At 54.4% G+C, this 26,693-nt stretch overlaps 1 protein-coding gene across 4 annotated transcripts; it reads right to left on the reverse strand.

Moving 5' to 3' along the window:
- ASS1 (argininosuccinate synthase 1) lies at positions 1-26,540 on the reverse strand. 4 transcript variants are annotated; one of them, XM_071766027.1, is made up of 15 exons: positions 26,404-26,540; positions 23,690-23,801; positions 23,203-23,271; positions 22,750-22,938; positions 20,368-20,424; positions 19,852-19,926; positions 17,267-17,337; positions 16,850-16,880; positions 13,221-13,311; positions 11,391-11,475; positions 10,521-10,585; positions 5,596-5,727; positions 2,476-2,632; positions 836-901; positions 1-326 (listed from the first exon to the last, which is right to left on the reverse strand). In XM_071766027.1, the coding sequence occupies exons 1-15, from the start codon at positions 26,454-26,456 to the stop codon at positions 272-274; spliced, it is 1,308 nt and encodes a 435-aa protein (XP_071622128.1). In that variant the 5' UTR covers positions 26,457-26,540; the 3' UTR covers positions 1-271. The 4 variants fall into 4 exon arrangements, with proteins under 4 accessions (XP_071622128.1, XP_071622130.1, XP_071622131.1 ...); XM_071766029.1 differs by having other exon boundaries at positions 26,408-26,428; XM_071766030.1 differs by lacking the exon at positions 26,404-26,540 and adding an exon at positions 24,624-24,826.
- Positions 26,541-26,693: the final 153 nt, after the last annotated feature.

The following is a 26,693-nucleotide window of genomic DNA, read 5'->3' on the forward strand; positions in this document are numbered from 1 at the left end:
TCAATGAGGGGACCCCAGCGCGTGGCTGAGGTTTTATTTTTTTTCCTCATTTCTCCTCTTGGCCGACCACCTTTTAATTTTTTTTTTATTTATTTTTTTTTTAAATTTTAATCTGTATTTCGAACGATTGCATTTCTCTGGCTGGCCAGTAACAAAGGCACCACCTCTGCCGTGACTCCGGGAGTTACAATTACAAATTACCACCACAATTAGCGCCAGTTCTTAAGAGGAATTAGAAAGGGGAGCAGGAGGCCGGGCCTGGGATTGATTGCTATTCAGCCTGCTTTAGGGTGACCTTGCTCTGGAGACGATGATATTCCTTCAGCCTGGAAACCAGATTTAAAAAAAAAAAAAAAAAAATTAATTGTAAATTAACAGTAATAACACATTTCCTTTCAATTAATTGAAGCAGAATGAGGGGGGCGTGAAGAGCAGGCGTTTGTTAAGGTCCGTACAGTTTAATTATTTTTTTTTTTTCGTTCTTTTTTTTTTTTTTTTTTTTTTTTTTCCTCCAAGAGATAATGTAATTAATTTATCTTAGAGGGGTGGGGGGGGGACATGGCTGTTGGGGGAAGAACAAAGCAGTTAACAGACAGGGGAAAAATTAAGAGCCCATTATGTAAATGCAGCGTGGTTTATAGCCCTGGAGTTTGGGGGGGGGGGGGGGGGGAAATAAATAAAATAAGGAGCTTGGCAGCATCAGGGAAGGCTGTGATTAGGCAGGGCTGGTGCTGGGGGGGTCACACCCCAGTGCTTTGGGGGGGAAGAGCCTGAGGGGTGCTGGGGAATTTTTTTTTGCCCCCCTTTGGGGGGGTCCCTCCTCCATCCCACAGACCTGAGGGAGTTGATGTTGATGAAGCCGGTGGCATCGGCGGGCTCGTAGTCCCCTTGCACGTTCATGCTGCAGAGAGAAAGGCACTGTCACCAGGATGGGGGGGTCCCCAGGGGGGCTCAGGGGCTGGTGGCATCTCCCCTTCTCCCCAGAGAAGAGACCAGTGGCTTTGGGAGGAGCAGAGCCACAGGGCCACCCCAGTGCTGGTCCCCAATCCCTGCAAAAGACACCCAATTTCCTTCGTGTGCACCATCCCCCTTCCTCCCTGCATCCCACCCCAAGCAGGGATGCTCGTCCTGTCCCTGAGCATCCCCTGGGCAGGGCTGTCCTCCCCTGTGTCCCCCCCTGTCCCTAAGAGGGGTAATTAGCCAAGGAGTCCTGGGAGACCCGGAATAAAATCCCTGTCCCATGCCAGGCAGGGATATTGTCCCAGGGAGGGGACAGTGCTCACGCAGGACACTGCAGCACCCACGGGGTTTGTGAGCACATCCCCCTCCCCAAAAAGGCATCACCCACCCAATCCCAACCCCGAGTTTTCCAACAGCCCCAAAAACCCAGGGCTCATTTCGCAGAAACCACAAACCTGAAAGGAAGAAGGGGGAGGAAATAAAGAAGAAGGGAAGAAAAAAAAAAAAAAAAAAAAAAAAAGGAGTTTACAATGATTTTACCTCCCCTGACGGGCTACAGAAAAACCTCTGTGCTTTTATTTTTGCTCATTCGAGTGGTTCTGACCTGCTCTATAATTACGTTACTTTCTACCTACTGTGCAGAGGCATTTCCACACAGCTCTGCCTCTCACAGCTTTCTCTCGGGTTCCTGTGACGCCGTCACTCAAAGGCTTTCAAACCAGCGATGTAGAAATCAAAAAGAAAAGGAAAATGGTTGGAGATGCAGGGAGAATAAGTGCCCCTGCTTTTCTCTCCCTCTCTCTTTTGCCTCTGTCCCACCCCCCTCCATCCTCCTTTTTTTTCTTCCCTCTTTTTTTATGTTTTTTTTTGTTTTTTGTTTTTTTTTAATATATACTTTATTCATTTTTAATCTCTCCAAGTGAGAGTGTGAAGCATAATGAAGGGTTGGGGTGGATTATTAGGAGCTGTTGATTTTGAGGGGGAGGGAAGGGGGAGAAAAAAGGCAGAGAAGAGAAAGAGAGAAGATAATTTGACATTTACTCCGACTGATCTAAACTCATTCAGGTGTATTTATGGCTTATAAAGTGTTTAGAGAGATTGAAAGGGGTTGAGGGAGGGCTGGAGGGGAGTGAGTGAGAGAGAAAACAACGTGAAGAAAAGAAGCTGGGGAGCTGTGGCTGCCACATCCCTGTTCAAGGCCAGGTTGGATGGGGCTTGGAGAAACCTGAGCTGGTGGGAGGCCTCCCTGCCCATGGAACGGGATCATCTTTAAGGTCCCTTCCATTCCAAACCAGTCTGGAATTCTAAGAAGAGGTAAAAGCCAGAGGAAAAAAAATAATAATAATATTGGATTGAAAAAAAAAATAGCTTGTGCTTTGGCTGAGCACTTGGCTGAGGGGGTGGTGACACCAGGGATGGGACAGGACAGGATGGGATGGGACAGAGCAGGATGCAATGAGGTGGAAAGGGATGAGATGGGATGGGACACTCACTGCCACCCCAAGCCCCACTCACCTCACCAGCTCCTCATTGTACAGGGACCTTGGGGACTCCCTGCCCAGGATGTAGACCTGGCCCTTGAAGACAGAGAGTCTCACGGTGCCCTCCACGTTTTCCTGGGAGCTCTGGATGCACTGCCTCAGGAATTCACACTCAGGGCTGTGCCAGAAGCCTGTGGGCACAAGGCAGTGTCAGCAGGGACACAGGGGGGGCTCCTAGGGTGCCCATTAGGGTGGTCTCCACCCCTCCTAAAAGGCTGACCCTGAGGAATTTTCAAGGGAAGGGATAGGATTGAAGAAGGGGGAGAGGGAAGGGAGGTGCTGGGTTCAGCTCTGAGGGATGGAGACCCTAAACGTGTCCCCTCCCCTTGGTGGCCCTGGGGTTCCCACCTGGGAGAGGAGGCTGGAACCAGCAGGTGGAGAAGAAACACTGAGCCATTCTCCTTCCAGCTCCTCTGGGTAATTTAGATCTTTGGGAAGTTGTTATGAAACTGTCACTCAAACCCCAGCATCTCGGGAGGGTCAGGTGGAGACAGACAGATGGGACACAGAATTTAGGGATGGGGATGAGCTGTTCACCCCCTGGGGTGGGCAGGGCAAGGATCAACCCCAAAATATCAATCCCAACTGGGGACTCAACTCCCAAAGCAACACTTTGTCCCCCAGGCAGCCCTGGGAAGGGAAACCCACCCAGAAATGGGGATCCCAGAGCTCCATCTGCTCATGGGAAGTGCTTCCCCCTCCTGCCCTCTCTCCAGACCCCCAGACCCCCAAACCCCAGAACCCCCAACACCCTGCACTGGGCTGAAGCTGGGTTGGGTGTTGGGGGGATGTGTGGTCACACCATGGCCCCCCAAAACCCATCCTGCAGGAGCATCCCTCAGCATTGCCATCCTCCCCTGTGTCCCCCCCTGTCCCTAAGAGGGGTAATTAGCCAAGGAGCCCTGGGAGACCTGGAATAAAGCCTGGGAGATGGAGAGGGAGATAGAGGTGGAGAGAGAAAGAGCCCATTCAGCACCCTCCGGTCATCCCCAGGTTTTATCTCTCCCATACTGGTGCCCTCTCACCTTTCCCTTCCCAGCTGGGCTCAGGGGCCAAAGCCATTAAAGAAACAAATAATTTCTTTTGTAGTTTGGCCTCGCCAGCCCCTGAGCAGGGCTGAATCCTGAAACCTTGTCCCTGGGATCTGTTCCAAAGCACTGGGCTAAAGCCCTTACCCCCAAAACCACCACACAGCCATGGAGGGGTTGGGGACCCCTGGTTCCCCCCTGTCTCTCTTTTTGTTTGTTTGTTTGTTTGTGGGTTTTTTTTGGGGGGGGGTTGTTTTGGGGTTTTTTTTTGGTTTTTGTTTTGTTTGAGTTTTTTTGCTTGGTTGGGGTTTTTTTGGGGGGGTTGTGGTGGTCTTTTTTTGTGCTGGGTTTTGGGGTTTTTTTTTTTGTGGTGGTTTGTTTTTTGGGGTTCTTGGGGTTTTTTGTTTGTTTGTTGGGGTTTTTTGTTTGTTTTTAAATAACCACCCTCCCAAGAGCAACTCTTCAAAACACCAGGATTGCTGCAGGGCTGGAGCATCCTCCTCAAGATAAACCCAAGACACATTAAATTAGCCACAAGATGCTTAAATCCCAGCTCTGACAACTCCAGGTGTGAGAAAAAATTTCTGTCCCCCTCTCTCCTCACTCCCCAGCCCAGCTCCACACCCCCCCCTGGAAATGATCCCCTTTAATGACCTCCCTGCCTTGGGACCACAGCAGGGCCAGGGGGACAATGGCTTTTCTGCACCTGGCTGTACCTGCCAGGATGGGACCTGGCTTCAAAGCCACCCCCTCCACAATGGGATCAATGGGGAGAGGGGGAAGATAACCACTAATTCTCCAAAAAATTGCAATAATGAGGTGTTAAAGGGAGCTTGAAAGCCTGGCTTCCAAGCTGGGGACTGTTTGCATCCCACTGGGGATTTTCCTTGGATTTGGGCTGAGCTGGCAGGAGAGCCCAGGACCATGCTGAAAATCCCTGGGGATTCAGCATCTTGGGGCAGGGAAAGAGCAGAATTTTCCTGGCAGAGATGAGGAGGGAGAAGAGAAATCATGGTGGCTCCCAAAGTTTTGATTTGGTGGCTTGCCACAAGCAAGTGGTAGGAATAAAGAAATAGGTTCATGCTTAAACTAAAAAAAAAAAAAAAAAGTCAAAATAAAGGCAGAACAGGACGAAGCAGAATAAAAAGTGCCTGAGGCAGGAACAGCACCAGAGAGTGAATTAAGGCAGGGGCAGTGATTGAAGGGAAGGATAACAGAGCTTGCTGCAGCCCCAGAAACCATCATGGGGCCCTAAAATTTGGCTTAAACAGCAAAGGGACATGGGCATTAAATGCCAGTTGGCAAAGAAGGGGCAGGAGGGGAAGTCCTTGGAGGGAAAGATGCCACAGACAAGCACAAATCACCAGAAACTGCAAGGGAAAAGACCCTGTCCTGCTGCACCTGCTGCTGCCCAAAGTCAGATTATTTCCATGGGATATTCCAATGGAAGATCCCATGGGAATCATCCCAGCCCTTGTGGTGAGAAAAAAATAGCTGAAAAGTGCTACCTCTGTCACAGCAAAAAAAAAAAAAAAAAAAAAAACAAACCGTAGTGGGAGGCTGAGGCCTCAGGACATGTGAAAGATAAAAATGTTTGGCCAAGGGGCAGAAAATCTCCAGGGACCCTCAGCTCTGAACAAGGCTGGGGACAGAAGAAGAACTGGGTGCTGGGGACATTGGGGACACAGCATTGTGTTTGGAGCCATGCAGGAGGGACCCAGGGATGGGCAGTGGGGTTTTGAGCCCACCTACCCCACTTTGGCCCAATCCTGCTTCCTACAGCTTAGCTCAGGGATGGAATCAGGGCTGATCCATGGAATCTCTTTGGCATGAGAACAGAGCATGGGGCAAGCCACCCCCAGCAGAAACAAACCCACCTTTCTCCCTAAAACAGCCTCAAAATCCCCACCTGAATTTTACAGCCCCGAGCAGAGGTACCAACAGGACCTGCAGCCTCGGGTGGCCAGAGGGGAAGAGGAGGAGGAGGATGAGGAAGGCTGGGAGGATGAGGAGGGCTGGGAGGATGCTGCTGTGGTGGCAGGGCAGGGCTGGGGGACCATACGTACCATTGTACACCAGCTCAGAGAATTTCAAGGCGAGTCCCTGCTTGATTTTCCGAACTTCCCTGTCCATGGTGAAGGTCTCGATGTCTAAATGTGCCTGGTGTAGGATCGTCCCTGCTGGGGTCTCATAGATACCTACCCATTTTTCCAGGCAGGGGGAAAAGGAGAAAAAGAGAGAGAAACGAAATGAGACCCAAACTGTCAGCAAATGACAAAAAATAATGACTTGGCTGACAGAAGGAGCCGTGGTCGAGTGCATTCAGTCCCAGCTTGCTGTAAAATGCATCTGTCATTATATTCATGCTGGGGCCGAGACAGTCCACTCCGCACCTTGCGGAGAAAATTTCTAGATTCCCCTCTTTGAAGAGGCACTCTGAGGAGGCTAAATGACAGGGTTTGGGAACCGATCCCCCCACTGATCCGTGCCCAACGGGCTGCAGCTGAAAACCTGTAATTAGCAGAACGACGCGGGGCACAGGCACAGAGCTCAGGGCCTGGAATATCCTCCTCTCCCCTTGCCTCCTGAGAAACAGCCCTGCACAGCCCCTGGGAAGCAATGGGGCTACCCAGGGGTTGGGGGGGGGCAACCTCGTTTGGGCCCCCTTTAAGGCCCTTCCTGCCTGGCCCCACTCTGACGTGAGGTTTGGAGATGGAGGATGTGTCATTTTTTTTGGCAATAGGGGCTAATGCCACAAGCAAGCTGCTGCCTTTGTTCCGGCTGCTCAGGGCTTATTTTCCACATAATGTATTTATTGGGTGTTTAAATAAGAAGGTGGCCATGCAGGGCTCATCCCCAGGTTGGATGGGGGTAGAGAAATGCTGAGCTGGGCCAGCAGGGAACACCCAGCAGGTATGGCTGTCACCTGCCCGTGGCCAGGGCTGCTCCATGAACACATCCCAGTCTGTGGGGACAGTCCTGTCCCAGTGCTGGGCACCTGGGCTGTGGCATAGGAATGGCAAAAGGCACCTGCATGTTGGGTTTTGCTGACACACAAAAAAATCCCATAGGAAACTGTGCCCACCAAAGGGGATGTACCCCCAGAGCAGCCCCAGCACCAAGAGGGGATGATGAGGGGCCACAGGGCTATCAGGTGAGCTCAAACCCACACAGGCTCCAACAGGTTGACTGGGGGTCCCATGGACAGCCTTATTTACCTTATTTATAAGCCTTATTTATAAAGCCTTATTTATTATGGCAGCCCAAGCCACTTCCATCAAACCTCATCCCTACCATCTCAGCATCCTACAGCCATGGGATGGGGTTTTGTCACCCTCTCCTCTCTGCCCCCCCAGTGATGCTGCAGCCTGGTGTCTGGGGCAGGGGATGGGGTGTAACCCATCCCCACAGGGTTGAGAGAGGAGACAGCAGAGTTAACACCAAAACCCCCCCATCCCCAGGGGCACAGCACAGGGGAGCAGGGGCTGATCCCAGTGCAGCCAAGCCCACCACTAACACGATCAATATTTAATATTTCCTCTCCTTGCCTTTAGGAGGGACTAAAGCCAATTGGGGCTGACCAAAGGTTTGTGTTTTGACCCCCATCCTGTTCCCCCTGATGCTGGAAAACAGGGAACCAGAGTGGGAGAGCCTGGGGGGGGAAGAATGGGGGGGAAGAAGGACTGACAGCCACGCTCCCAGCCTCGCCACCGAGGAGACAAGAGACACCTTCAAAGTGACACTCGCAGCGTCTCCAAGTGTCTATTTTCATCTCCCTGTGTTTACAGGAAAAAGACAGAGGTGTCAGCACTGCTGCCCAGCGAAGCTTCAATCACCCCCTAATTACCAAGGAGGGGGGGGACACGACAACGACGAGGGGACATAGTGGGGGGCAGCCAAAGAGGCAGCTGCCGCTGCTTTAGTTTTTTTTTTTTTTTAATTTGTAACCTCGGCTGTCAGTTCACCTCCATCCCAGCAATTTTGCGGGGCTGAGTGCGGGCTGTCACTCCAAAGGGGACAGGATGGGACGCGGTGGCTTCCCTAGGGAAGAGGGAGATGCTACCCAGGGGAAGATGCTGCCCAAATTCCTACCTGTGCCGGGGCCGAACCCTGGAGTGGGTGCGTGGCCGGGAAGAGTTTTTCCACTTCCCATCTGCTCAAGGCACGGAGGGAGCCGCAAAGCCCCAGCCGAGGGCAGCGCTGAGCTCTTTCGGCAGCAGCCCAGCCCTCCCCTCCTTCCCCCTCACCTCCCCACTGATTTCATTTACTTCACTTAATTAGCCCCCCTTCGGAGTTAAAAAGATAATTTGATAATGAGGACGGGAAAAGGAGGGAGAGACAGGGCCGGGCTCCTGCTCACAACCCAGAGAGCCCCCGGCCCAGCCCTGGCCCCCTCCCCCCCGGCCCGGTTGCAGCACCGTTCCCTGGCACCCCCTAATTACCTCACCCTCCTCCCACTAAAACAAATACGGCAAAATCGAGTTAATAGGGCTTAAAAGGCTGGAGCAGGCACGCTGGGCTCACCCCTCACCCATTAGGCCTTAACGAAGTTCAATTAGGAGCTTAGTAAAAATCAATGCAAATGAGTTTTTCTTTTTCCCCCCCCGACTCGCCGGGGGTGGGAGGTGAAGGATCGGAGGCACCTGGCCAGAGCCTTTGATGCCACCTCCCCAGCCGTAGAGGGCTCATGCTGGGCTGCTGACTCCCTGTGCCTCAGTTTCCCCTGCAGAGCAAGGTCCCTGGGGACGATGGGTCCCTCTGATGCCCCCAAACAGCCCCCTCCCCACACACACAGCTGGGATTTAAGGGACCATCTCCTCCCACCCATGAGCTCCATTGACCCTGACCCCATGTGGGCTCCAAAATGCTCCTGCAGAGCACTTGGTGGGGCCACCCCAAGTTGCCCTGCACCCCAAAACCCCCGGGGGGATGTGGAGATATCAGCAACCCCCTCCTACACCAGCCCTTTCCCCTCCCACCTCTCCATCTCTTGCAGAGCATCTCTAGGAGAGCTTTCTGCTGATCCCCAGGATTAAAACCAGAGGAAAATCTGTTCAATTCAAGGGGGAAACCCCCCCTGCCAAGGTCTGGTTCCTCCAGCACCCACCCCACTGTCCCTGGAAAGCCCCAATCCTCCCCCAGGTGCTGGCACACAACCCCGGCAGGGATCTCCTGGCAGTGTCAGCCAGGAGACAGGAATGACAGATAAATGGGGTTTAGAGAAATTATTAAATGCTGGAGGGGTCACTAGAGCGTGTCAGCAGCTCTTAAAAAAAAAATAAATAAAATAGATTGTGACAAATTACTCAGCATCCTGCATGCAAATGCCACGGGCTGGTGTGTGTGGTTTGGGGTTGGGTTTTGGGTTGGTTTTTTTTTTTCCCCTTCCTTCTTTGGGTTTTAATTTGGTTATTTAAATGCCAATCAAATGATTTAGGGTTTTGTTTCTACCCTCTTGTAATTGGTGCTCTTGCAAACGGGTTGGTGCCCTGTGGTGGGGAGGGAGACCATGGGCTCAATCTTATACAAAATATTTGCTGGTGCCCTGCAGCAGAACAAGTTTAAAGAAGGGGAGCATCTAATCAGCTATTAACAAGATCTAAAAAAAAAAAAAAGTGGGGGCAAGGATATAGGAAATGAGCCCTCTTGTTACTTACTTTTCCATGGGGCAGCTCTCTGCCTCCAGAGATTTCCAGTGTAGCTGATCCTAATGGATTATCAATACCTAAGAGTCTCAGCCTCAAAAATACATAAATAAATCAAAGAATTGGCTTAAGAAAAACCCCTCAGTGACTTCCATCAGCCTCCTTCACTTTGTACCTGTCTTTCAGAACCTGCAGCCACCCCTGAGCATCCTCCCACCGAGCCCACAGCTTGGTATTTTTCCTGCTGGGGACAGGTCTCACCCAAGACCCGTGGTCTCTGGTGGCACTGGGACCCCAGAGCTGATGCAAACAGTGGCCAGAGAGCTGTCCCTGTCACAGGGACATCTCAGTCAAACGCTGATGGGGAGGGAGCAGTCGTGGGCTGCTGGTGTCACCTGAGCCAGAACACCCCCTCTGTCCCACTAGGGCTTTTCCTTGGTGGTTTTTTTGGTTGGTTGGTTTTGGGGTTTTGTGTTTTTTTGTTTCGGTTTGTTGGTTTGGTTAGGGGTTTTTGTTTGGTTGGGTTTTGGGGTTTTTTTTTTTGCAGTTTTTAGGGCAGGGATGACACCTCTGGCTGCTGGTGTCACCTGAGCCAGAACACTCCCTCTGTCCCACTAGGGCTTTTCCTTTGTGGTTTTTTTGTTTGGTTGGTTTTGGGTTTTTGTGGTTTTTTTGTTTCGGTTTGTTGGTTTGGTTAGGGGTTTTTGTTTGGTTGGGTTTTTGGGGTTTTTTTTTTGCAGGTTTTAGGGCAGGGATGGCACCTCTAGCTGCTGGTGTCACCTGAGCCAGAACACCCCCTCTATCCCACTAGGGCTTTTCCTTGGTGGTTTTTTTGTTTGATTGGTTTTGGGGGTTTTTGTTTCAGTTTGTTGGTTTGGTTAGGGGTTTTTGTTTGGTTGGAATTTGGGGTTTTTTTTTTGCAGGTTTTAGGGCAGGGATGGCACCTCTGGCTGCTGGTGTCACCTGAGCCAGAACACCCCCTCTATCCCACTAGGGCTTTTCCTTGGTGGTTTTTTTGTTTGGTTGGTTTTGGGGTTTTGGGGTTTTTTGTTTCGGTTTGTTGGTTTGGTTAGGGGTTTTTGTTTGGTTGGGTTTTTGGGTTTTTTTTTTGCAGGTTTTAGGGCAGGGATGACACCTCTAGCTGCTGGTGTCACCTGAGCCAGAACACCCCCTCTATCCCACTAGGGCTTTTCCTTGGTGGTTTTTTTGTTTGGTTGGCTTTGGGGTTTTGTGGTTTTTTGTTTCGGTTTGTTGGTTTGCTTGGGTTTTTTTGTTTGGTTGGGTTTTGGGGGTTTTTTTTGCAGGTTTTAGGGCAGGGGTGGCATCTCTGGCAGGTGACTGCTCACCTCTGGACTTCATCCCCACGAACCGGTTCTCCACGATGTCGATGCGCCCGACGCCGTGCTTGCCCCTGCCCGGGAGGAGAAGGGAGAGAGGGAGGTTCAGCAGCCCCAGAGCAGGACAGAGGTGGGGCAGAGGGGGAGGACAAACCCCAAATGACAGCTTGGCTGGCTCCTGAGCAGCAGTGGTGACCAGCAGGAGTGACCCCCAAGCAGGGCGAGTGACAAGGAGATGGATTTTGTCACCCTTTGCTGTGCCACCAGCCTCCTCCATCGTTGCTCACAGCTGGGGCCAGTAGTCACAGGCCACCAAAAACCAAGCCAGGCAAGGGGAAAGGCCACGTCACGACTGTATTCTCGGTGGCCACAGTCATTTTAAAACCACTTAATTAACATTTAAAAAGCCAACTACGTGGAAAAGTTCATTCTCATTCAGTGCCGGAAGGGAGGCACAAAGGAGATTGGGTGGCAGTGGGCATGGGGGGAGTGGGTGCCCTAGTGGGTGCTGCCCTGCTTTTGGGTGATTTCCTGAGGATGGCTCTGCCCTGGCAGCAGCAGAAACTGGGCATGGGGTGGCATGGGGCAGCCACCCCCAAAGGAGCTGCTGCTAGGGTGGAAGGGGGGGTGTGAGAAAGAGCGATGGATCCAGGCAGCATCCACGCCCCAAAAAAAGCCAACTCTCCACCCAAAAGAGACACTGAGCCCCACGAGTGGGCAGGGCAAGGAAAAAACCACCACCCCTGGGCTGAAGGGGATGAGCCTGCTGTGAGCACCCTGCTTCCACCCCACCTTGAGGGCCCCGAGGACTCCGTCCCCATCCCTGCTGCCAGCCGGCGGGCAGGTGGCAGAGGTGGCAGGGGACAAGGTGACACTCACGCGATGTCATTCAGGTAGGTGAAGAGCTCCAGGGCCGAGCAATGAGAGGCTCCATCCCCGGCATTGGTGACCTTCACGGGGACACCTGCGGAGGCGGGGAGAGGGAGGACGGGGCAGGATCAGCCGGCGTCAGAAATCCCCCCCCCCCCGGAACATCACCCCGAGGGCGTTAAATAGATGTGACAGATATGAACTCTAAATAACTTCTTAAAAAGCCATAGCCAAGCTGGTGCCCGGGGGGGAACCCACCTCGGGAGAGAAGCGAAATAAATAAATAAATAAGGCCATAAAAACGTCCCCACCTCCCTACCACCCCCCTGCCTGTCCCCTCTCTTCTCCCTCTCCCTTTTTTTAGGGGCTGTGAAATTGCAACCAGGCCCTTAACTAATTGAATTTCACGCTCGGCAATTGTCTTACGGCACAGAACCTTCTGTCCCACCAGCCCCTGCCATGGGGGGGGGGAATGGGATGACAAATGTGTCGTCCCCCCCCCTTCCCTGCCAGCATGGGGGGTGTCGGAGGGGGGGACCCCCACACCGGGGCACGGCTGCTCGCACACGCACGCACACGCACCCCGCGGCGGGGGTGCTCCCTGCCATGAATTAATTATTGCACCTTCTTTTATTTTGCCTTTCTATTTTTCCCTTTTTTTTTTTTTTTTTTTTTTTAAGGGCGTTGGGCAGGGGAAAGGAGGTGGGGGGGGGGGGGGGGGGAAGAGTGTGTGCGGAGGGGGAAGGATGCTGAATAGAAAGAGGCATTTTTCTTTAGCGGTGTGAAATGAGCAATAAATGTATTAGGAAGCTGACAAGGGGGCTGCGGGGCCCACAAAGAAAAGCGGTGCGGAGTTGGAGGCTAATCCCCCCTCCATCTGCCCTCCTCATTACCATTTAACGCACTATCAGTTGCCAATCAGCCTCAATGCCTCCCTTTCTAGTCTTTATTACGGAGGCGATGGGGGCTGTCAGCTCCCCCCCCCCCCCTTTCACCCATCCACACACACAGCCCCCCCCCCCCGCTGCCATCCCCCCTAAACCCCCTATTTCCAGGGGTTTATAAACTCAGTTGTAAATTGCTATTAAATGTAACTCGCGGCAATAATGAACCTTAAGCTGCTGCTCGGCCCGGGCTCCCTCTCTCCCCCCCCTTTCCCCCCCCCCCCTCCCCGGCTCTTTCTATTCGCATCCTCCGCCGGGGCATTGGCCGGGGTCCTCTCGGCAGAGAGCCGACGTTGTCGGGGCTGTTGTTGGGGAAAGCTGCTTAGCCTTTAAAATAGTTAATAATTAGATTAAAACTTCAAATAAATTAACTAGGGGCTGAATGGGCCGCGGGGAGGGGGGGGGGGCTGTTCCTTGCCAGGGGGATGATTATCACGGAGCAGGGATGCTGGCGGTGGGGAGGGGGTGTCCCCTCTGAACTGGTGGCTGGTTGGTGGCATTGGGATGGCTGGTGGTGGCCCTGTGGCTCTTTTCTGGGTGACAGCTCCAAGGCTGGGTCCCTAGGGATGGGGTGTCCTTCCTGCAACACCAAGAGCACTGCTGGATGGCCAAATCCTGCTGGAGCACCATCCCAGCTGTGACACTGCTCAAGGCCACCTGAGTGTCCCCAAGGCCACCTCTGTGCCACCCTGCACCAGAGGGACCCTGTTGCATTTCAGCAGCTGGGGTGGGGGCTCAAACCCCTTTCCACTCTCATAGGGGGGGGTCCCACCAAGCCCCCCTAGATTTACCCAAACCCTGTCTGCCCTCACCCCAGGCACGATCCTTGTGTCCCCTGGTCCTGGCCAGGGATTGGGTCCAGACACGAGGGACAGAGGCTCGAGGGTGCCCTTACCCTGCTCAAATTTAATTTCCAGCACGTCCGGGGTGTTGGGAGAGGTGGCTGGATCACAGGTCTTGGTGTAGAGCCCAGGAGGGGCCTGATTCTGCAGGGAGGAGAGGAAAAAAAAAAAAAAAATCAGAGGGAAAGTCTGTAGCATTGGCACCGCCAACCCCAACGTGCACCCCTCACTCACCCCAAAGCCTGGGGCTGGCACGGCCCAGCACCCACGCTCAGCAGGACCCCAGGAACAAAGGGGTTGGAAAAATCAGGCAATTTTTCCCCTCAACTTGATCTCATCTTTTCCTCCTACGCCCCCCCAGCTGGAGATGGGCTGGCTGGGGAGAGGCAAGTGAGGCAGGGGGAGAGGGAGCGGGTGGCAGTGGGTGGCAGGGGGGGTGCCAGCAGGGTCCCCACCCCAGGGCTGGGTGCCTGATTCAGCACCCACTGAAAAAATTGATGAGGATTCCTGACCCCAGCAGGTGCTGCTGCCCACCGGCTCGCTGGTGGTGTCCCCGGGGTTAATACACATGGGAGAAAATAGAGGAAGAAAGCAAAAAACCCATTTCAGAGCACATCAACCTTTATGTATATTGCGGGTTGTGGGTTTGGTTTGTTGGTGGTTTGGTTTTTTGTTTTTTTTTTCTTTTTCCCTAGATTTATAGGAAAGAGGCATCTTATCAGAGCTGGGCCAGCAATGCTGGGGGGGCTGACAGTGAATTGCTGCAATTGAAGCGTGTGCCAGAATAAGGGGGGGGAAAAAAAAAATAAATAAAAATAAATAATAATAAAAAAAAAAGCTTTCCATCCCAGAAAGCAAATGAAATGCTTTGCAATTTCATGTGTGCCCTCGGCACTCACGCACGACACGGCTGTGTGTGCACTGGCCCCAAAACACTTTCAGACCAACTTATGCAAAATCCTCTCTCTAAAGGAACCCCCCCCCCTCCCCACCCAGCTCCAGGAGGAGAAGGGGAGGGAAACTGAGGCACAGAGCACCCAGGGGATGTGCAACACAGCGGAAAGCTCAGTGCTGAGAAAGCAAACTACAGAGCTGAGAAAGTATGTGGCAAAGGAGCCTTCAGCTGAGGAGCCCAAATAACCCAAAACCCCCACGGAATCAGCTCAGGTGCAGTTTCTCCCAGCTGAGCTGCTTCTGCAAATGTTTTAACTGGTGGTAAACTGGAATTTCCACAAAAAACCTGGCTGGTGGGAGCTGGAGCTCCGGAAATCCTTGGGAGCCAGGCCCTGCCTGCAGCCTTCCTCCCTGCTTCTCCTCTCCTTTTTGGAAGCACAACTTTTTTCTCCTGCTCATTTTTCCTCCAGTCTCCTGTCTTCCAGGAAGTAAAAAAAAATGACAAGGTAGAGAGCAAGTAAAAATAAAAACAATCAAGCAAATTGCTTGATTTTTTTTTTTTTTTTTTTTTTAGGGGAAAATTAATTTCCCTGCAATAGCTTTCATTCCAGACTTTTTCAAGAGGAGAAATAAACCTTTCAGTGAAAAATTCCTCTTCTTTTTTAATGTTTAATCCATAGCAAAACCCAATCACAGCCAGCACCCAAGGTGCTGCCCCCCCTTCACCACACCCCAAACCTCGGGGATGCCCATCCCAGCAGCAACCACAGCCAAATCCTAGGAATCCAGCCACACCCGCTCCAGCAACCCCACCCTCAGGTTCCCGTTTTTATCTCATTTTTTTGCTCCTTTCCCTCCTTTTACCCAAGGGGTGCTGCCCCCCGCACGCACACGCACGGATTACACGGGCTGCAGATTTCAATTTTACATCGTTTGGCCTTTCCTAGCCCTGATCACACTTATTAACTAGACAAACCCGCCAGAGATGATGAAAAACTTGGAGTTCAAAAGGAAAGCTGAAAGGGGCGGGAGGAAAAAAAAAAAAAAAAAATATACCGGAAAGTATTAAAAACTCTTTACTAAACATTGGAAGTCAAAGTCGGGTAGTTTCCAATTTTCCGAGCCAACTATGAAAACCTCTATTAAATAAAATAACTAAATAGAAATAAAAGTGACATTTGGCTTGCATTCCATCATTACGGTGCGAGCCTGTCCTCTTTTTATTCTCTCTCCTAAAAGCACAGTTCAAATGACAAATAGTTTGTTGCAGTGTATCAATGCCTCCTATTTATCCCTCCCCGCAGGGGGGCTCGTCCTGCAATGTCATCTTTAAAGGAGAGAGAGGGGGGGAAAAAAAAAGGGGGAAAAAAAAAAAAAAAAAAAAGGAGATTGGGGGGGGGAAGGAAGAGTGCGTGGAAAGAAGGAGGGGGGAAGAAAGAAGCAAGAAAAACGGGGCAAGAAGAGAAGAAATTGGAAGCAAATGGTCCATGAAGTAAACCATGATGCAGAGCTATCGATGCCGCAAATGGTTTATTCATCCGGCTGATATTGTTGTGCCCGGGACTGAATGAACTCTTTCAGAGTGCCATATGAAGTTAAAGCAAGTAAATTTCTATCTTTCTCCACATTAGCTGCCTCATTGCCCTTCAATCGGGCCTCACAGAGGCAGAAAATAGCTCAACCATCTGCTTTCAAATCCCTGTGTTTGGCAGGTCCCGGGGCTTTGGGGAGGGGAACCCGCAGTGCCTGGCACCCCAGGTCCTGCTCTGCTGCCTGGCACTGACTGCTTCCCCCGGTCAGGGAAAGGGACAGTGGTGACACGGAGCCACCTCCAGGTGCTGGTGGAGTGGAGGATGCTCAGGGATGGGGTCACTGCTCTGCTCTCTGCTAAATTTTTCGAGCTGGCTTTGGGGAGTAGGGGGGGTTTGGCAGAACCCGGGGACCGGGAGCATCCTCAAGGATGGGTGCCCCGGGTCTGTCCCTTCCTATATCCAGCTTAGAGGCCTGAAAACCCATCCCAGTGCCATCTCCTGGAGGAGAAGACCCCCTGAAGGCCCGACCCTGCAAAATCCCACCCACAGACACCCTTCTGGAAGGGACCATTGGGGATTGGGACCCCCTTCTCCATCTTCTTCCTCACACCCCCAACCCAAGGCACGCGCCAGCCCGGCCCTGGCCTGCGGGGCTCCTGCAGGCTCCTCTTCCCTGCTCCCCCTCCTCTCCCCGGGTTGTCTAATTAGCACTGATGGATTAGTTTAAGTAGCTGCAGAGCCTCAGGACCTGCTGGAGCATCAGCAGGAGCCGGCAAGGCAACAGGACCACCAGAACTTGTTGGGAAGTGGCCAGATCCAGAGCAACACACCAGAGCCCCCCAGGAGCTGGTGGTCCCATGGGTGCCCACCCAAGCACCACCCCCTACAAAGGGGAGGTTTTACCCCCTTTCTCCATGGATGGTGGGGATAAGAAAGCAAGGAGGGGCTGGGCCAGCCATAGGCACGGGCAGGGACCCCCTGGACCTCTGTCACCCACCACCAGCCCTCACCATCCCACCAGCACCTCATCTGTCTAATTGCTCTTTTATTGCTGCCCCGTGATATTGTCCCCTTTGGTGTCACCCTGAAACGGTCCTTCCCCTATTCATTAGGTGGCAATCAACGTGCTGGGGGGGGGCGGAGGGGCTGGGGGAGGCAGCAGGGCCTCCCCACCACACAGGGCCCACCATGAAATTTCCAATTAGGCTGCAAAGACACGAGATGCCCTCAGCCTTGTGGCTGCTGTGATGGATTACCTTGGGGTTCTCCAGGATCCCGGCTTCGTAGCTGCGGTGGGCAGGGAAGGAGAGAGAAGTCACTGCAGCACCTGCAACCTCAAAACACACCCAAACCACCCTCACCCACCTCCTCCTCCTCAACTCTCACCACCACGTGTGGAGGGGTGTAAATATGTTATGGATCTCCAGGAGCTTTTAACAGCAATCCTTCAAGGAGCACCAGGCTTGGAAGAGCCTCAGGAGATGGGTGCTGCCACGTGGGATATGGACAACGGGGCAGAAAGGGAGGCTGCAAGTTTTGGGGTTACTCTTGGCCAGCATGTGGTGGGGCAGCCTGGGATGCTGGAGATGGGTAGGGTTGTGCTGGTGATGCAGGATTAGGGATGTTGGCATCCAAAGCTCCCACAGGAGCTCCACGGCTGCCCAGCCTCTTACCTGATGTGCATGAGGTTTTCATCCATGCTCCAGGGCATCTGGGGTGTCACAGGCACCGGGATCCCGTGTTTCTGCCAAGAAACAGGAGCAGAGCTGAGCCAGCCCATGGGGGGGAAAAGCCAGACCCACCCCAGCCCTGGCTCCTGCCTGGGTCAGCCCTGAAAGCTCAAAGGTACAACCCACAGCACAGGTGACACCTTCTACCATGAGGGTCACCTCGATGGGGGCATCAGGGTCACGGTGCTGCGGGGAGAAGAACAGCCCTGCCTGGAGCAGAGAGAGAACCCCAGAACACCCCACGGATGGAGATGCTGACACGGACATTTTTGTGCTTTTTCCAAGCCCCCTGGGCTGGCTCCTCACCAAGGGGAGGTGAGAGGGGGACAGAAATCCCCGAAACCACAGGGTGCCCTCCAGCCTCCAGAGGACCAGAGGGACAAGGCACCCATCCCTGCCACCTCCTGCACCTGCGTGGGGATGCAGACAGGTGGCACACGGGTGACATCCCCCACGCACGCCGCGCTGGGGGACACTCAGCCCCGCACCGGCTGCTCCCCGGCGCCGAGCCCAGCTCCCTAACAAGGTCAGCGCCGTGTTCAATTATCCCCTGACATTTCAATGGGGGAAATTGCCTGTGAAGACGAGGCGAATACCGGGGGGGAGGGAATTAGCGGGAGAGGAGACGGCGGCGAGCTGCCAACCCGAGCCGTGGGGACATCACCCACCCTGCCAGCACCGTTCCTGGCTCTGGGATGGGCAGGGAGAGCCAGGAAGCAAAGCTGCGGGGTTGCCAGGGTGCCTCGGTGTGTCTGTACAGCCCACACACCTCCGGGTGGCACTGCCAGCTCAGTGTCACCACAGTGGGGACATCAGCCAAGGGCTCGGCCAGGAGCAGAGGCTCCGTGTTTGCCGGGAAAATGGGGAGGAAATGTTTGTGGTTGTTAAATCGTGGTCCTCAAGCCATCACCTGGGACAGAAGCAAGGTCCTGAGACACCTCCCGATGCTGCAGAGGGACTCACTCAGCCTCACTCCTAGGGCTATGCTGCCCCAGGCTCATGGTTTACTGGTCCCACACTGCACATTCCCAGCCTGGGACACTCCAGGAGCTCAGTCCCAGGTTTTGGAAGGGGACAGTGGGCAGCCTTCACCTCCTTGAGCCAGGCTGCTCTCTCCTGCCCACAGGCAGGGCACACCAGAACTTCACATGGACTTCATGGCACGAGCTTGAGCTTGCTGGGAGGGCAAACCCCTGGGTGCAAGTGCTGAGGATTGCCTGGCTTCTCCAGGAAAGAGAGGGGAGATGCCACTCCCTATCCCATCCCTTGGATGGATGGAGCTGCAGGGGCCTCCCAACCTCTCCCAGAATAATCCTGGGGGAAGAGCTGAGGGACAGCTCCAGACCCTGCTCCTATCAGCATGGAGCCCTCTTTCCCCCAGCAGCAACCAAGCCCCAAATGTTCTAACTCCCAAGCACTGAGATGAGAACCCCCAGGCACCAAAAGGACCTGACCAAGCTGTTTCCCTCTCCTGAGCATTAAAAAGAAGGGGAAACCCCTTTTTTTTAGCAGCACTGAACAAACCAGAGAGCAAGAGGCACTACAAACCCTCAACCTTTCCTCTTTGAATGGGGTCTCAAACCCCTTTCACTCCCCTTCCCCTCCAAACAAACAAACAAAACCAAGCCCCCAACCCCAAAACACATGTTCCACTTTCCATATAATAAACCCGTGGTGCTCTTAATAACTCCCCTATTTGACAACTTGTTTGACAACATATGGAAAGCTCTCGTAAACTCTCCCCTTCATAATACAACAGCAGATGGCAAACACAATCCTCAACACGCTGCTCTTGGCAGCCCTAATGGGCTCGGAGGGCTCCTCACCCTCCAGCTCCACACCTCAGAGCCTTCCCAGAGATTACTCAGGCAGCTTCGACGGCAGCTATTTAAAAACTGAAGCAATTTTCTGGTTTATGCACAGAGCTGCCTTTTCCCTTTTGATTGATTGAGCTGAGTTGTCAAGCATTTCCATGAAGTCGGGGAAAAAAGAAAGGTACCCTGGTGGGAACATAAAAACCTGATGCAAAACTTCTAATATGTTTTATTGCAACTTGTACTTCAAAAAAAAAAAAAAAAAAAAAAAAAAAAAAAAAAAAGGAAGGGACAACAAAGGCAAACGTGTGTGCTTTGTCTGCTGCACGAGTCAGAGAGCTGGGACCTGCTTCCTTGGAAAGTGGGTTACCCTTAATAGCCAGGTAATTATGGTGCTTTTAGAAAGGAAGGAGAAAAAAAAACAACCCAAAAAAAGCAAAAAAAAAAACCCAAAAAGACCAAACAAAAAAAAGCAACAGAAGGGGAAAAAAATATATAGAGAGGGGAAAAAAAACCAACCCAAACTAGAAGGCTCCAGCATGGTGCTACAGGGATGTTGTGCAGGGCTTCCTGCTGTCACCCCCCAAGTCAGAGTGCTCTGGGGATTCTGGAAGATCCTTGAGCATCCCATAGCCACCCTGAGCATCCCATAGCCACCCTGAGCATCCCATGGCCACCTTGAGCATCCCAGGGCTGCTCCAAGCCAGCTCCTACCTTGGCATAATCCATCAGCTCACAGCGCCCAGGGAAGCGTTGGTAAAACTCTGGCAGTCTCCACGGTGCAATGACCTGGTAGGAAGGTAGGAGCTTGAGATGAGAAGCCCCCAGCCCCCTTACAACCTCTCCCCATCCCCCCCAGCCCTTTTTTTGCCCCTTGGGACCTCCCCAAGGCTCCCCATGGGAGATGGGTCAGGGCAGGCCAGGGGAACTGGGACCCAGAGGGTGCTGGTCCCGCAGTTGAAATTTAATCTCCCTACTCAAGGGTGGAGTAACCCAAACCCCTGACCCTAACAAGGCACTAGATGAAGCATTGATTATCCCACAGCTGCCTTGTTACTGTTTCCTCTGTGGCCTCAGAGCGTTTGGGGTAAAAATAGGTCAATTAAGGATCATTACAGCCCCCTCAGATGCCAAAACGTGGCTGGGTGCAGCTGGCAGCTTGGTAAAGTGAGGCTGGGTGTTAAAATTCCCCACCAGCTGGGCTCCAAGGGACAATTTTAGGTGCTTTACCTTGATGTTAGGACAGAGGGCATAGAAGGTGAGCTCGAACCGAACCTGGTCGTTGCCCTGAAAGACGAAGAGGAGATGCTGAGGACTCACCCTGCAGCAGGGTGATCCAGGACCTCCTGGTTTTCCCTGCTCCTGGCTGCTTTCCCTGTGCAGGGATGGGACCGAAATCCCCCAGGTGGGAGCTAAAGGAGATGCAGCTCAGGGTGTCAGCTCCGGGCAACACGTGGGACAAACCACTCCGTGGGAAAAGTCTCCCAGTGGGAGACCCTTGGCTGAGCAGGGCAAATCCCTGTGAGATCCAGGAGGGATTTCTGGCTGGTGGCACCAGGGACTTCACAGGCTGGACTCTGTGCAGGAGGGAGGGGATGCCTGTTCTCCCAGTAACAACACTGGGATGGGATTTCTGGCTATTTGCACTGGAAAAAAAAGGCTTGAGGATCAACGGATCCCCTCTGCTCCCCCAGATGGGTGATGGGTGGTAGGACCTGGGCTGGGTTTGTCCCATGGACTCAAGCCTGATCCCATCTCCATGGCTGGTTTAACCCCAAAACTGTCTTTTCCTGCTGCTTCTGATAGAATCAGGCACCAAGTCATCACCTTCCCCCGATGCAGCTCAGTCACTCAGCTGACTCTGGGGTCACCCAGGATCCCTGATGCCCCCTGGGCTGACATTCTCAAAACCAGAAGGAGTAGAAACCCATATCTGGGTATTTTTCCCTCTGCAGGCAACAGAGAAGACAGGGAGTAAGAGAGCGAGGGGGGCAGAAGAACCAAAGCATCCAGGGGGATGCAGAAGCTCATAATTAAATAGCTCTGAACCATCCTTTATCTTAATTAGCCCATGCTGATGAGGTCCCACTAATGAGGCCACATAGTCAGGGAGGGGTGAGGAGCAAGCCTGGGAGTTATTAGCACCTCCAGGGGAAAAGAGCTCACCAAAGCCTTTTTTCCACCAGCACCGGGGGGCGTAAGGATCACCCCCCCCCCCTCCCCTCCTCCTTTTGGAGGATACACTTACAGCCAGGCTAGAAAATCCCCGAGGACTATTACACAGAGGCAAGTACATCCACCAAAGCACTCATTTCCCTTCCAGGCCCCAAACAAGTCCATCTGCTCTGGCAGTGGGGACACCGCAGATGGCCCCGCATTTAAGACGCCGCAGCCGGGTCGGGTTACCCGAGGTTGGTCCCTGCCTGTGCCTGTGGCTTAATGGCTTGGGGAGCAGCTCAGGGTGTCCCTGTGAGCAGGGCTGGGTGGTGCTGCTGGTACCCAGAAGCTGGGGGGACATCACTGCGTGGGGGGGTATTACCCCAGGGCACCCTCGAGTGGGTGCTTCCAAGAGGGGGTGCTGGGGAAGGGGTGCAGGGAAGCCAGCACAGCAGGAGCAAGAGTTATTGCAACCATGAAGCCCCAACCAGCCCCACAGCTGCCCCATCTCCTCAGTGCTAACGTGGCTCTTGGGTGTCCCCTGGCTTCATCCCATGTCCCCCTCCATAGCAGGGTCCTCTGCCATAGGTGGTGACAGCCCCAAACCCCATCCCCTTGCACTGAGACCCCTCCAGGTGGCCTCCTGGCCTTTGCCTGAGCCAAGACAGGCACAGTTGATGCTTCAGGTCCCCTCAGGATGGGAGGAGGAGGAGGAATCAGCAGCTCCTAGGTGCATGCACGGCACCCAAGCTGCGACCAGCTGGGCTTCTGGCCTCTGGGGACAATGTCATCCTGTCCCAGATGTCCCCTCCCCGGGCTGGGCAGAGGGTGGGCAGAGGCTGGACGTGCCATGGGCTGGCCCACGGTGCCCGTGGAGGATTCATTCCCCCCTCTCCTGGCAGAGTCTGGTCCCGAGCATCCTTCCCACGGTCTCTGGCTGCCTCTAGCGGCAAAGGGTCCTCCCTGCGCCCGACGGCGGTGGGGACAGCTGGGGATGGGGACAGGGATGGGGACAGATGAGGATGGGGACAGGGACGGGGACAGCTGAGGAGAGGGAAAGGTATGGAGACAGCTGAGGATGGGGACAGTCGCCCCTGTCCGGGGTGTCCTGCAATGCCCCGATCTGTGCTGGCTCAGCCCCCACCGGCTCCTGGCTGGAGCAAGCCACGTCTGGAGCAGTTTTTGGAAAGCTGCTGCTGCCTAAAGCAGGGAGGAGGGTGTTTGGGTGTGTGTGTGTGACCCCCACCTTCCTGTCAGAGAGAGGGAACCAAAACCAGGCCCTGAAATCCCAGAAACAAGAAGGAAGTTTCGAAACACTTCCCTGCGGAGCACCCGCAAAATGCCCTCTTCACCCCTCGGGGCACCCACAGCTTGGCCAAAGGGCTGACTGGGTGCCTTCCCCAAGCACCCCATGCCATCCCCATTCCAGTGCCCTTGTATCCCCCTCTGCCTCACCTTTCCAGTGGCCCCGTGGGCTACGTACTGGGCTCCTTCCCTCCGGGCAGTCTCCACCAGGTGTTGGGCGATGCAGGGCCGTGCCAGGGCTGTGCCCAGCAGGTACCGGTCCTCATAGAGAGCATTGGCCTGAACTGCTGGCCAGATAAAATCCTCCACAAACTCCCTGCTGATGTCCTCAATGAAAACCTGCCAGGATAGAGGGAGCCCCATCAGCAGAGGGGGGGTGGCAGGAGGAAATCCTGCTCCTCTGGGGGCTTTGAGGACAGCGTAGCGAAGGGTCCCTTCACCTCCCCTTTGCTGGATGCTGCTAAAAGGCTTTGGTGCCACACTTCTGGAAAAAGGACTTCTCCCTGGAGCTGTGGGGTGGGGGAGACCCTGGGGCTCAGCCCCAGAGCAGGGAGCAGGAGGGCAAGAACCCTCTGGGCACCCAGAGGGAGGGGACACTGTTACCTTCTTGGCCCCCAGGGCCAGTGCTTTCTTTCGTGCTGCCTCAAAATCTTCCTTCTGACCAATATTAGCCTAGAAGGGGAAAAAAAAAAACAACCAAGACTGAGTTTGAAAGACCACGATACCTGGTATGGGACACCATACAAGGCACAGCAGAGCCTGTGCTGGTTGGGCTTGAGGCCACTCAGGATGGGCAGAAAGGAGGTTGGCACCCAAAGTGCCATCCCTCAGGGTCACACCCACCCCTGCCAAGGTCTTGGCTCTGCCCCCATGTGCTGCCCTCTTTAGGGAAAAGTCATTTGGTGGCAGGGACAGCCTGTGCCACGCAGGTCTGAGGAAAACTCAGCCTGGGCAATGGTTAACCAGCCAGAGCTTGGTCACCAACCATGACCAAACCCATCCCAGGACCCCCATCACCCACCCCAGATCCCCAGCCCCATGGCCCAGTGACCTCTCCCAGCTCCTGAGGTTGAGGTCTACTTGGGCTCACCAGGTAGGTGATGACATTGTAGCCCTGCTCCTTCAGCCACACCAGGATGCAGGAGGTGTCAAGGCCACCACTGTAGGCAAGGATCACTGTGCCCTTGGGTTGAGCCATGGCGCTGCCAAAACAGAAGGAAAAGGGTTCAGGATGTCCCCAAGACCTGCTCTGAACACCAGTCTGGCTCTTACTGGGCACAAGGATGCTGCAGCATTCAGCCATGAAACCTTCCCTGGTGTAACTGAGGTGGCCCTGGGACAGTCACGGTCCAGCTGGGTGCTGAGGGCTGAGGTTCTGCCAGGGGTGAGGGTTCTGCCAGGGCTGGGACATTCTGGGCAGCACAAACATTACCTAGGAGATGGATAACTAGGAAGCAAGAAGGAAAGGCCAAAACTAAAGCAGCAAACAAACCAGCCGGGATGGCAGCAGCTTGAGTTGGTAGAAGAGCACACGGTGGAGCTGCTGGGACAAACTCTCCAGTTAAAACACAAGCTCCTGGCACTCCTCCTGTTCAGGGACAGCCAGAGCTGCTGCCACCAGGTGGTCCTGTGGGACCAGGGCTTGGATCTGTCTGGCTCAGTCACCTCCTCTGCCAGGCTGGGGACAGCAAGCCGGGGGAAGCATTGGAAGGGACCCATCAGGTGTGGGGAGGAATCAACTGATCCAAAATCCCTCCTGGAGCTGCAGAGTACAGGGGGAAAGGTCTGGGGACAGGAGGACAAGCTGTGGCACCGTGACACCCATCCAGGGAGGGCATCCTGCCCGAGTGCCAGGACAGAGGAGCCACCACCAGCCTGGCCCCAAACACCCACCAGCACTGCTCAGCACGCATCCCCCACCGCCCAGCCTCACTCTAATTAATGCTTAATGGGCCCTAATTACATCACCCCGCCCTCTTTCCTGGAAGTGGGAAACCTTGATGTGACGATTCGGTGCCTCTCACCCTTCAGCCGAGGAGGAGGGGGACGTCAGGCAACAACAGGAGATGGTGAAGGACGTGGCTGCCCAGAGCTCAGGAGGAGGGATGGGGGGATCCCGCCGTGGGAGGGGGCTCAAGGCTGTCCCCACCTCCCCAGGGCTGGGTTTGGAATCCCAGGGCTCCACGAAGAGGCAATGCCAGCCGACCCTTGGCCGGGGAAGGCAGACGGCAGAACCCTCCCAGTCCTGTCCTGAGCAACCGAGCCGAGTCAGCACAATCCTGCTCCTGCTTTTACAAGCAGGAAAGGTGCCGGGAAAAACTCCTCACCCAGCCCCTTCCCCAGCGGGATGTGGTTTCCTCAGGGACGTGCTCAGCACCCTGGTCCTGCAAGCACAGCGAAGGGGCCAGCAAAGCCCCAGGACGTGGCTCGGAGCCAGGGCAGGACCTTGGCTGGTGTTGTCGGCATCGTGGTGAAGAGCAAAGGTGTCTGACAACCATCGTTTGGCTGCCTGACAACCATCATTTGTTTGCCTGAGCCTGCCTGCACCCCCCGGGCAGGCTGTGCTTGTGCAAGCGGTGTTCCCCTCGGGGTGTGCGGGGCTGGGCGCCTGTCTGGAGAGGCTCCAGCAGTTCCCTCTTCATCAGAGCATTTACAGGAAGGCAACCACAGTTCCCGAAAGGGCCCAGCCCAAGCACAATGCTGCACCTGCTGCTCTTTGCTGGGCAAATTCCCTCCCTTTATCTTCAAAATCCCCCACCCACCCCCCCACTCACCCACATCACTGCCTGACTCAGCATCTCTGAGACCGGGCACACTCGTTTCACGAGTGGTTTGGCAGCAGGGAGAGGAAACACCTCTGATTTCTGCCTGTTCAGACACGTCCTGCTGAGCACAGGATGCCCGAGCAACCTGCAGCACCTTGCCCCGGGGACACATCCTGCATCCCAGGAATGGTGCAGGGCCATTCCAGCTCCGGAAATGGGGTTTGTGCCAAGCCCGCCTGCCCAGGAAGGGAGAGCCCCAAAGTTTTGGCTTGGGGTGGTCATAAATCAGAGCAAACAAAGCTCAGTGAAGGGGAATGTGTCGGGACTTTCTCAGCACTGATTATTATTCTGGAGCAGTTTCCCTGTGAGCTGGGGCAGGGTTTGTACCAGAGCAACCCCGGCTCCTCCGCTCCATGGGGACACTGCACTTTTGTTTTGGAAACCAAGAAGACAGAAAAATAAAAAGGGAGGGGAATGAAAAGCTGAAAACTTTGGTATAAGGAGGAACTGCCTTCACCATCTGGAAGAGCTGCCTCTGCTCTGGTGAGTGGGTTGGGATGGGGCAGGCAGCAGGGACAGGCTCCCCAGGGCTCCTGCAGAAGAGGGATGCAGGGATGCACTCACTGGTGCTGGGTTTTGCCTCAGGATCATTCCCGCACCTCCTGGGGGTCACATCCTGCCTCCCACATCCCCAGAGCAGAGCAGGGAGGACACGGGATGGTACCAGCTGATCTCCCTGCTCCCTTCCACAGCGTGGCCAAGGGGGGTCCTTCAGGAAGATTGGACTCCCTTGGAAAAATTCTCACCCCAAACTGAGTTAGAAGGGGCTTGACCTCCCAGCACTGGGAAGGGGCTGGGACTGCCTGCAGCCCTGCTCCTCAGGGACCAGCAAGCCCTTTGCCAGCACCCAGATGTGGGGGAGACACAGGGAGAAGGGACAGCCATGCACTGAGATCCAGGTCCCCAGGGCAAAGAGCCCATTTGGACCTTCTCACCCTCCACCCCTCACCCCCTGGCTCTATACCATGCCCACACTCACCCACTTCTCAGGCTCTGGCTGCCCTCAGTGCTCTGGTCTGGTGTTTGGAGCATCCTCTTCCTCCTCCCTTATAGCCTGGCGTGGGCAGGCGGGGCTGCTGCAGGACTGTCCCCTCCGTGGGCACCCACTGAGGCCCTGCCCTCCACCCTTGCAGAAAGGGGAGCAAGGAGAAACAGCAGAGTGGGCTGGAGCTGGTGCTTGGCCCGAAGCAGCTGCACAGCTGCTCCAGGTGCTGCCATCTGTGTCCCCTCACTCCTCAGCACCCTCCACAAAGCACCCAGGGGACCCCA

The sequence above is a fragment of the Heliangelus exortis genome, chromosome 22 (assembly GCF_036169615.1).
Source record: "Heliangelus exortis chromosome 22, bHelExo1.hap1, whole genome shotgun sequence".
NCBI classification, from domain to species: domain Eukaryota; kingdom Metazoa; phylum Chordata; class Aves; order Apodiformes; family Trochilidae; genus Heliangelus; species Heliangelus exortis.

Excerpts from the sequence above, each read along its gene's own strand:
- ASS1 (XM_071766027.1), bottom strand. The coding sequence starts at position 26,456 with ATGCTCCAAACACCAGACCAGAGCACTGAGGGCAGCCAGAGCCTGAGA. Across the intron at positions 5,728-10,520 it reads CGTGGGGATGAAGTCCAGAG|GTATCTATGAGACCCCAGCA; the intron begins GTGAGCAGTCAC and ends AAAAATGGGTAG. Across the intron at positions 902-2,475 it reads TACAATGAGGAGCTGGTGAG|CATGAACGTGCAAGGGGACT; the intron begins GTGAGTGGGGCT and ends TTCTCTCTGCAG.